Source organism: Miscanthus floridulus, chromosome 1 (assembly GCF_019320115.1).
Source record: "Miscanthus floridulus cultivar M001 chromosome 1, ASM1932011v1, whole genome shotgun sequence".
NCBI lineage: Eukaryota > Viridiplantae > Streptophyta > Magnoliopsida > Poales > Poaceae > Miscanthus > Miscanthus floridulus.
The window spans coordinates 179,796,436-179,806,802 of record NC_089580.1 but is presented as its reverse complement, the minus strand read 5'-3'; the positions used below and the strand labels follow the sequence as shown (position 1 = coordinate 179,806,802).

General features: G+C 47.7%; 1 protein-coding gene across 1 annotated transcript; it reads left to right on the top strand.

Annotated features, from left to right (window-relative positions):
• LOC136549926 (probable glucan 1,3-alpha-glucosidase) lies at positions 1 to 4,172 on the top strand. Its single transcript, XM_066541364.1, has 6 exons — positions 1 to 1,681; positions 1,797 to 2,070; positions 2,148 to 2,283; positions 2,481 to 2,691; positions 2,778 to 2,984; positions 3,522 to 4,172. The coding sequence occupies exons 1-6, from the start codon at positions 122 to 124 to the stop codon at positions 3,885 to 3,887; spliced, it is 2,754 nt and encodes a 917-aa protein (XP_066397461.1). The 5' UTR covers positions 1 to 121; the 3' UTR covers positions 3,888 to 4,172.
• The last annotated feature ends 6,195 nt before the right edge of the window (positions 4,173 to 10,367 follow it).

Genomic DNA, 10,367 nt, shown 5'->3' with positions numbered 1-10,367 from the left:
ACCCGCTGACCCCCTCTTCCAGGACTCCGGCCGAGGCACCACCGAGGCTCCCAGCCAGGGCAGTCTGCTACGGTCTCCAGTCCCAGATCCACCCGTCCGCCCCGCCCCCGCCGCGTGCGCCATGGATCCCCCGCCGCGGCGGCTAGCCGCCCCGCTGCTCCTCGTTCTCCTGCTCCTCGCCGCGGCCTCCCCCGCCGCGCGCGCGTGGAAGAAGGACGAGTTCCGCAACTGCAACCAGACGCCCTTCTGCAAGCGCGCTCGGACCCGCGCCCCGCACTCGCTCGACGCGCCGCTCTCCCTCGCCGCCGGCTCCCTCGTCGTCTCCCCCGACGGCTCCATCTCCGCCGAGCTCTCCCACCCGTCCCGCCCGCGGCCCCTCGTGCTCCGCCTCTCCGCGCTGCCCCCGCACGCGCTGCGGCTCCAGATCGATGAGGACTACTCCACCGCCACTCCGCCGCACCGCCGGTTCCACGTCCCCGATGTCCTCCTCCCGGACCTCGAGGCGCGCACGCTCCACCTCCCCGAGCCCAAGACCGCCGCCGGCGTGTCCACCGTCGCGCTCTCCTCCGACCTTGACGTCGTCGTTAAGCACGATCCGTTCGAGCTTACCGTCCGCCGCGCTGGGTCGGGCTATCCCGTGCTCTCCTTCAACTCCCACGGCCTCTTCGATTTCGAACCGATGCGGGAGTCCAAGCCGGAGGACGAGACGTGGGAGGAGCACTTCCGGAGCCACACCGACAAGCGCCCCCGCGGCCCGCAGTCCATCACCTTCGACGTATCCTTCTATGGCGCCGACTTCGTCTACGGTCTCCCGGAGCACGGGTCCACCTCGCTCGCCCTCCGCCCCACCCGCGGCCCGGGGGTCGAGGAGTCCGAGCCCTACCGCCTCTTCAACCTTGACGTCTTCGAGTACCTCCATGAATCGCCCTTCGGTCTGTATGGCTCGATCCCCTTCATGATTGGGCACGGCGGTCGGGCGTCGTCTGGCTTCTTCTGGCTCAACGCAGCGGAGATGCAGATCGACGTGCTTGCACCAGGTTGGGATGGGGCCACTGCCCAGGAGAACGGGCGGATCGACACACTGTGGATGGCTGAGGCTGGTGTCGTTGATGCATTCTTCTTTGTTGGTTCTGAGCCCAAGGATGTGATCAAGCAGTACATAAGTGTGACAGGCACACCTTCAATGCCACAGCAGTTTGCTACAGCGTATCACCAATGCCGGTGGAACTACCGGGATGAGGCAGATGTTGATGGTGTAGATGCTGGTTTTGATGAGCATGATATTCCATATGATGTGCTCTGGCTCGACATTGAGCATACGGATGGCAAGCGGTACTTCACATGGGATCGTTCTGCCTTCCCCAATCCAGAGGAGATGCAACGAAAGATAGCAGATAAGGGGAGGAAGATGGTCACCATCGTGGATCCCCATATCAAGCGGGACAGTTCATTCCACCTCCACCAGGAGGCAACAGACAAGGGGTACTATGTGAAAGATGCCAGTGGGAATGACTATGATGGGTGGTGCTGGCCTGGATCATCATCCTATCCTGACATGTTGAATCCTGAGATACGTGAGTGGTGGGCTGACAAGTTCTCCTATGAAAACTACAAGGGGTCAACTCCAACACTGTACATTTGGAATGATATGAATGAGCCATCTGTCTTCAATGGCCCTGAGGTATGTCATTTAGTTGTGATACCCTTGCTTTCTCTTGTGAGTTGTGATGATGAAATATATAGGGAGAAAAGGGACCTGTGCATTCTTGGTAAAGTGTTTGTTTTTCCTTAAATAGGTCACCATGCCCAGGGACGCAATGCATTATGGAGATGCTGAACACCGAGAATTGCACAATGCATATGGGTACTACTTCCATATGGCTACTGCAGATGGACTTCTCAAGCGAGGCGAGGGGAAAGATAGACCCTTTGTTTTGTCAAGGGCCTTCTTTGCTGGAAGTCAACGGTATGGTGCAGTTTGGACAGGCGACAATTCCGCAGACTGGGACCACCTGAAATCTTCTATCCCAATGGTCTTAACTCTTGGTCTTGCTGGCTTGCCTTTCTCTGGTGGGTGGAACTACCTTACATCCTGGCTTCAGGAATCCTGATGCTAGAAACCTTACTAACATTTGAAATTTCAACAGGCGCAGATGTTGGTGGATTCTTTGGAAACCCAGAACCAGACCTATTGGTGCGTTGGTACCAAGTAGGAGCCTTTTATCCTTTCTTTAGGGGTCATGCCCACCATGACACCAAGAGACGTGAGCCATGGTTATTTGGGTAATTCTTCAGATACTGCTCTTTTTAAAAGATATATCTTTAAAGTTCAGTGACTTCTGTCCAACATGTTTGATATTAGAGGGGAAGAAAAAACACATGGCGTGACTCACTCTTGTCATGTAATTTTTGTAGATGTTTGGTATTTGGGAAACATAGATTTCATTCCTTTCAATACTAACATAATCTGCTTATTTTAGAGAGAGAAGAACTGCCATCATAAGGGAGGCGATACATATGCGGTATTCATTGTTGCCCTACTTCTACACACTATTCAGAGAGGCTAGTGTAAATGGCATTCCTGTCATGCGTCCTTTATGGTTGGAATTCCCTGACGACAAAGAAACTTATAACAACGGTGAGGCATTTATGGTGGGGCCAAGCCTTTTAGCTCAAGGAATATATGAAGAGGTACATAAAGCTACATACATATTTTTCATGGCTAATGCTGAATAATGCAATAATTTACCTGTTAATATGTCAATCTTTATATGCAGGGCCAGAAATCAGTGTCGGTCTACCTTCCTGGGAAGGAGTCATGGTATGACTTGAGAAATGGATCACCATACAAGGGAAGCGCGACACACAAGCTACAGGTTTTAGAAGACAGTATTCCCAGCTTCCAAAGGGCTGGTACAATTGTGCCAAGAAAGGACAGATTCAGACGCAGTTCTACTCAGATGGTGAATGATCCATACACTCTGGTATGTCAAACATGTTGATCCTATGTAAAAAAGAAATCATTTTATCTATTGATTACACATTTTGTTCGTTGGTTTCATTTGCTATAATCGTAGTTCTGCCACTTGTTTGTTTCCTTGATGTGCAAATAGTTTCTACTTTGTTCAATAACGAAGATATGTTGTTTTAGGATTCCTATCAGTTGTAAATATAAAACCTGTGGCTGATATTTCTTAATAGTTTGTACCGGAGACAAGTTGCATATGAACCTCAGTAGCTTTGCTATTTTCCTGCTAGTTCCTGTTCTGATGCTCAAATGATACGTCCATTTTCAATATTTGTTTAAATTATCAGATTCAATGGTCTGTTAGACAAGGGCATATGTGAGTCTTGGTTTGAAGTAGAACACTACACATAATTTCCATAATTTATATATCAGCTAAATATGTGTCACTTTCCAGCCTTTTTGGTTGAAGTAGCTACGCTACTGTCTACTGGTACAGTTTGGTCTCAAGTATATCCAAATAAACTAATTAACTTCTGTTGCATTGCATGATCAGGTGATAGCCCTCAATAGCTCAGGTGCTGCTGAAGGCGAACTTTATGTGGATGACGGGAAAAGTTATGATTACCAGCAAGGGGCATTCATCCATCGCCGATTTGTCTTTGCAGACAATAAGCTAACTTCGTTCAATATTGCACCTGACAATTTGGGCAAGAAATTTACAAGTGATTGCGTGATTGAAAGAATTATAGTCCTCGGCTTACGATCCGGAGCGAAGAAGGCTATTATTGAGCCTGGAAACCAAGAAGTAGAAATTGAATCAGGGCCAATTAGTTTAAGGAGTGGTTCCAGCCCAGTTGCGCCAACAATCCGGAGGCCCAATGTTCGCATTGCGGACAGTTGGACAATAAGGATAGCATAAGAGGTAGGCCATTCACATCTGGAGCCTGATGTCTCTTTTGTCCGCTGTCAGTATGCAAAATTAGGCCAACCTAGAGGTTTAGTTGCGGCCTTGATCATTGCGCAAATCATCATGGTTTTGTGGCCTGAAATATTTACATGTAACTGGTACTCATGCTGTTCCAACTGCCAATTTTGACATAAATATTGAGAGACAGTGCTGATGTATATTTGTAGTTTTGATACATTAGAACTTGAGTTTATTATCTTGCTAAAGTGATATACAAATTCTCCGAGAACGTTACAATCGAGTTCTTTTGTTTATGATGTTCGTTTATCTGATGCTATAATGTCTTTTATAGCCTTTTATTTATTTATTTTTTGAGCGGGAGCTCTCTGCACTGGGTACATCTTTTTTTTTTTTTTTTGCAAGATGTATCAGTTATAGGCTGTCTAAAAGACTAGAACGATTTCATGTTGTTTGAGCATTTTCCATGTTCTTGATTATAGGTTGAGAGCAGATATATATGCATAAAAAGTTGGCCATGTGTCTGTCAGACTTCATCAGGCAGTAGGACTTGAAGTTTCTGAACTTGTGATTGTGTTAGCAGTATAGGATTGACATTCAACTCCTAACTGATGGGAGTTTTAGCCTCCTATTAAGCACCCTGAACTAGCACCCAGAAGGACTCCTTTACTCCACATCTCTTTAAGCACTGTTGTTTTGCTTTTTCCACGCAATAAAACAGTTCTTGCAGTGTCTCAAACAAGGAAAAAAACAGTTGTAGAAAGATAAAAATAAGGGAGAGAAGAATATCTTCTCTATAAGACGAAATGAGGGCCAAGCTCGGCCCCCTCATTGGGCCACGTTGCCCGTTTTTTTTTATCCTCCGTTGGATCTTGATCGGGCCATCCACGGTGCAGCAGCTAGCGATTCCAGAACCTTCGTCTCCAGCGTGAGACAAAGCCGCCGCCGCCATCCCCTCCTCACGCCGCGCCGCCGCCGCTTCCACCTGCCACGGCTAGCGGCAGTGAAGCTCGAGGAAGGATAGCGCTAGCTACTCCTACCCCACCGTCCTCACAGGCATGGGCGACGCGGGAAGCAGAGACGACAGCTGGCGCGAGTGCGTAGCCCACCCTTCCTCCTCGCCCTTTGGTCGACACTCGTGCTCCAAAAACCTAACCCTCGCGGCGGCGCGAGGCACGTCGGCAGCGCGAGGCGGCGGCGCGAGCGCCAAGTGACAACGCGAGGAGCAGCGCGGTCGGCGGCAGCAGCAGCAGCGCGAGCAGACCGCGGTGGCGGCGGCGCCCACGCAGTCTCGGATCACGTCATATAGCTCCAGGAGGCAGAGCGCCCACTAAAACAGCGGTGCGATAGTGAGTGACGAGGGGTCGTGCTGCTGCAGCTTCCATGTGCAGGTCGATGTCCTCCGCCGCTGCACCGCCCCTCGCACGGTAGTAGTTTCATCTAGTTTGAGGCCGCCAGTCGTGCTCTCACACTGACCATCGATGCCGTGGTGCAGTGTTGCGTCGGCCCCTTCGCACGCAACAATTTCCAAGTCTGCTTGCCACCTGCTACTTGCTCGATAAAATGTCTGAACCAAAGTGGTGCCTCTAATGAGGCAGAGGCAGAAAACTTGTTGCGAGACTCCTTATTTGAGCTTTTGTTAAAACATTCCGAGGTCAGTACTTGTGGACAGAATATCGTCGGTAGTCCTCTGAGGGGTATCCCATGAAGGTAGATTGATCGACAAAGATGCGTGTAATCGAGAACAAGAAGACAACAGAGACACATGAGTTAGACAGGTTCAGGCCGTCAGTATGACGTAATACCCTACTTCTGTGGTCTGTTGGATTGTATTGGTTATCGTATGATATTGCGTGAGTTTGAAGGGGGGCTCTGCCCGCCTTATATAGTCCGGGGGTCAAGGTTACGAGTCGGTTAGATCTATGAGATAACCGGAAAGTAATAACAGATTACAGGAATCATGGGATCATACGTATTCTAACAGATCTCGTAGTATCTTCAAGATATCTTTTCGGTGTCTTGCGGGACGCACCGAGCAGCGTCGTGCCCCGCAAGGCTTCGTCTTGTAGGCTGGACCGCCTTTGGAGGCGCAGCCCATGTAGTCTGTCGTGGGTATCCGGGGTTGTACCCCCCCCATACAGCTAGTCCCTGAGCGCCTTGCATCCGTTGTGCAACTCCGTCTTGAGCTTGTCCGAGCAGGTGCGAACAAAGTCGAGCAGTCAAACTCATGGTTCGACCACCGTGACGAATTGCTGAGCAGTTGTGAGCCATCGCCGAGCAGTGTGAACCGTCGCCGAGCAGTGTGAACCATCGCCGAGCAGTGTGAACCATCGCCAAGTAGTTTAACCCAAGTATGGCTTGCCATAAGGGTGTAAGGAGCTCAAGCTTAAAATCGAAAATTTCCTCACGGTGAACCAAGTGTGCCCACTTAGAGTCCGACCACAAGAAAGAGAGATAGTCTTCTTCAACTTCAGGAGGCGTGGAGTCTTTTAGATTAAAACAAACACACTCGCCGCAAGGTGAAGTGTGCCCACTTAGTCCCCGAGCCTGACAGTAGGTCACACAGTCACGTGGTGCTAGGGTTCAAAGTAGAAGAAAAATAGAAGTCCAGCCGAGCAAGCAGCCAGTCCCCGGACGTAGCCCCGAGATGAGAAAAGCACATTCACCGCAAGGTGAAGTGTGCCCACTTAGTCCCCGAGTCTGACAGTAGGTGACGTGGTCATGTGGTGCTAGGATCAGAAATAGCAGTCAACAGAAGAAAGTCCCCAGTGCGGTGAGGAACCAAGTCGTATTATTGACGCAGTCCTCGAGCCACAAGTGGAAATCTTGGAGAAAACAAATCGTGAAGAAAAAAATAGAGTAATGGTTGTACAGTAGTAATTACTGAGTCGTAACTGATGGCGGAGAAGTCGGCGAATATTCGGTGAGCAGTAACAAATTGTGGCGATAAATGGGCGATACGGGCTGCAGTTGCGCGAAAGCCCAGGTAACGGCCCACCATGCTGTTTTGGAGAATGCAGAGAGGCACAAATTGTGGAGCGGTTTCCCAAAAACCCTCGAATACGAAAGGTGGGGGGAGTGCTATATAACTGTGCCGCCGCACCCCGCGCTCCCACCTTTGCACTTTGCCATTTTGTCTTCCTCCTCAGCCCTTGCATTTTTAGATTCATACGTACTTCCGCCGTCAGTCCCAAACCAGATCTGAGAGATGGCGCCGAAGAAGTGAAAGCTCTAGTTTATTTTTGGTGAATTGATGAAACCCTAAAGTGCTAACCTAGTTTATCAAGTGATCATGAGATAGGTAGCACACTCCAAGTGGTGAAGCAAATGAAGATCATAGCATGATGATGATGATGGCATGGTGATGATCAAGTGCTTCGACTTGGAAAGAAGAGAGAAAAATAAAAGGCTCAAGGCAAAGGTATAAATTGTAGAAGCTATTTTGTTTTGGTAATCAAGACACTTAGAGAGTGTGATCACATTTAGGTTTGATCGCCGTACTATTAAGAGGGGTGAAACTCGTATCGGAATGCGATTATCAAAGTGCCACTAGATGCTCTAACTCATTGCATATGCATTTAGGATCTAGTGGAATGCTAACACCCTTGAAAATGTTTGTGAAAATATGCTAACACATGTGCATAAGGTGATACACTTGGTGGTTGACATATTTGAGCAAGGGTAAAGAAGATATAAGTGAAAAGGAGTAAGTGTCGCTAGTTATACAGTGACCGGACACTGGCCTCTGGCGGACCAGCACGTCCGGTCATGTGTAGCAGTAAAGACTCCAACGTCGGTTCCTGACCGGATGTTGGGTCACTCAGCGACCGGACGCTGGTAGGATGGGTTCGGTCGTGTTGTCAGACATCATAGTTAGAAGTCAGCGTCTGACCGGACGCTGGCAGGGTTCGGTTAAGCATGACTGGACGCGTCCGGTCGGCAAAATATGTTTCTAGAACCTTACCGAAAATGATCGGACGCTGGAGGCTTGGTGTCTGGTCAGTTGTAGCGGAGCATCCGGTCAATAGATGACCGTTGAGATCAGACGACTCCTGTTGAATGCAGTGTGACACGTGGCTGACATCTGGCGACCAGACGCTGGGTCTAGAGTCCGGTCAATATGACCGGAGCGTCCAGTCACCCCGTGCTGTACCCAATGAAGGGGTATAATGGCTCTATTTCGTGGGGGCTTCTATTTAAGCCCCATGGCCGGTTTAAGCTCACCCTCTTGGTCATTTGCATTGACATAGCAACCTTATGAGCTTAGCCAAAGCCCTTCCACTCATCTCCATCATTGATTCATCATCTTTGTGAGATTGGGAGAGAATCCAAGTGTATTGCTTGAGTGTTTGCATCTAGAGGCACTTGGTGTTTGTGTTTCGCTGCGGGATTCGCTTGTTACTCTTGGTGGTTGCCGCCACCTAGACGGCTTGGAGCAGCGAGGATCATCGAGCGGAGGGTGGTGATTGTCTTTGGCTCCGATCATTGTGATTGTGAGGGGTTCTTGACCTTTTCCCGATGGAGCGCCAAAAGGTACTCTAGTGGATTGCTCGTGGCTTGTGTGATCCTTATCTTGTGTTGGTTGTGCGGTACCCTATTGAGGGTTTGGCGTGTGATGCCAATTAGCGCGTAAACCTCCAAGTGAGTGAATCACCACAACAAGGAGTAGCTTGCCGGCAAACAAGTGAACCTCGGTAAAAAATCATTGTGTTCATCCTTTGATTCCGAGGTGATTGGTCTTCATTGTTATTCACTCTTGTGATTGATTGGTTCCTTCATCTACACGACGGTATAACTTTCTTGATCACTCTCTTTATATTACCGCAAACTAGTTGTCAAGCTCTTTAGTGTAGTTAGTTGTGAGAGCTTGCTTGCTTGGTTGGTGTGGCTCTTTAGTTAGCCTTTGAGAGCACACTAACATAGAGTAGTGTCATAGCTATTGTGTGAATAGATTTTACCTAAACTAAAATTGTGGTAGGTGGCTTGCATTTTTAGTAGGCTAGCGCAACACTTGCTTCATCTCATAATTGTCTAACCCTTTTGTTAAGTGTAGTTATAGAAATTTTTATTAGGCTATTCACCCCTCCTCTAGCCATTAGGACCTTTCAAGTGGTATCAGAGCTGAGGTCACCGTGATTTGAGGCTTAGCAACCTTCGGTGTAAAAATGACTCAAATCAATAACACCAAGAAGCCACCCCAATTTGATGGCACAAATTATTCATATTGAAAATCAAAGATAACCACATATATCAAGTCAATCAATAGAAGAGTGTGGAAGGTGGTAAAAACCAAAATTGAGATTGAAGATCCGGAGAATCCCACCACGGCCGAAGAAGTGCTTCTCCAAAACAATGACATTGCTCTAAGTGCCATTCATGATGCAATTGATGAGAGAACATTTGAGCAAATCAAAAATATTGAGATGACTCATGAGGCTTGGAAGAAGTTAGAAGAATCATTTGAGGGCACTCAAGCCATGAAAGGTGCAAAGACATACATTCTCAAAGAAAAGTTTGCAAGCTTCAAGATGAAGGAAGATGAGAGTGTGCCAGATATGTTCCATAGGCTTCAAGTGCTTGTCAATGATCTCAAAGCACTTGGAGAAGAGGTAAAGGACAAGGACTTCTCCCACAAGTTCTTGAGATGTTTGCCTTCGAGATTTGGTACATTGGTCACTATTCTAGTGAGGAGTGGTTTGGACACCATGACACCAAACCAAGTGTTGGAAGACATCATGACCGATGATATATATAGAGATGAAGATGAGAAGGAAGAAAAGAAGGAGAAGAAAGATGAGAAGAAGAAGAGTGTGGCATTTAAGGCCACATCATCCAAGGGCAAGACAAAGCAAGAAACATCAAGTGAAGATGATGGCTCATAGGATGATGATGATGATAAGAAGATGGCTCTCTTTGTTAAGAAATTTGGCAAGTTCATGATGAAGAAAGGGTATCATGCTAGAAAGAAATCTTCATTCAAGAACAAGGAAGAGTCAAGAAGTTGCTTCAAATGTGGAAGCAAATATCATCTTGTTGCTCAATGTCCATACAATAGCAACAATGATGATGATAAGAAGAACAAGAAGAAAAAAGAAAGAGAAGGACAAGATGACCTTCAAGAAGAAGAAGGGTGGTTCATATGTGGTCACTTGGGATAGTGATGCTTCCTCAAGTGATGATGATAACGATAGTGATGATAACAAGACCATCAAGAAGAAGGTTCTTACAAGCATTGCTATCAATGAGAAGCCTTCTCTCTTTGACTCTTCATCATGCTTCATGGCTAAGGCCACTAAGGTATAAACTTGTGATGATGAAAGTGATGAAGAACATGATGATGATAATGAAAATGAAAATGATAGTGATAGTGATGATGAACCTACTAAGGATGAATTGATTGACATGCTAGAAGATGCTAGAGAACACTTTGACATCAAGAGAAGGGAATACAAAAGCTTGCGAAAGGAACTAAAA

Bases quoted from the DNA above. Each gene is read 5' to 3' on its own strand.
- LOC136549926 (XM_066541364.1), top strand. From the start codon at position 122: ATGGATCCCCCGCCGCGGCGGCTAGCCGCCCCGCTGCTCCTCGTTCTC. The intron at 2,284-2,480 runs GTAATTCTTCAG...TGCTTATTTTAG, and splicing joins CGTGAGCCATGGTTATTTGG to AGAGAGAAGAACTGCCATCA. The intron at 2,692-2,777 runs GTACATAAAGCT...CTTTATATGCAG, and splicing joins CTCAAGGAATATATGAAGAG to GGCCAGAAATCAGTGTCGGT.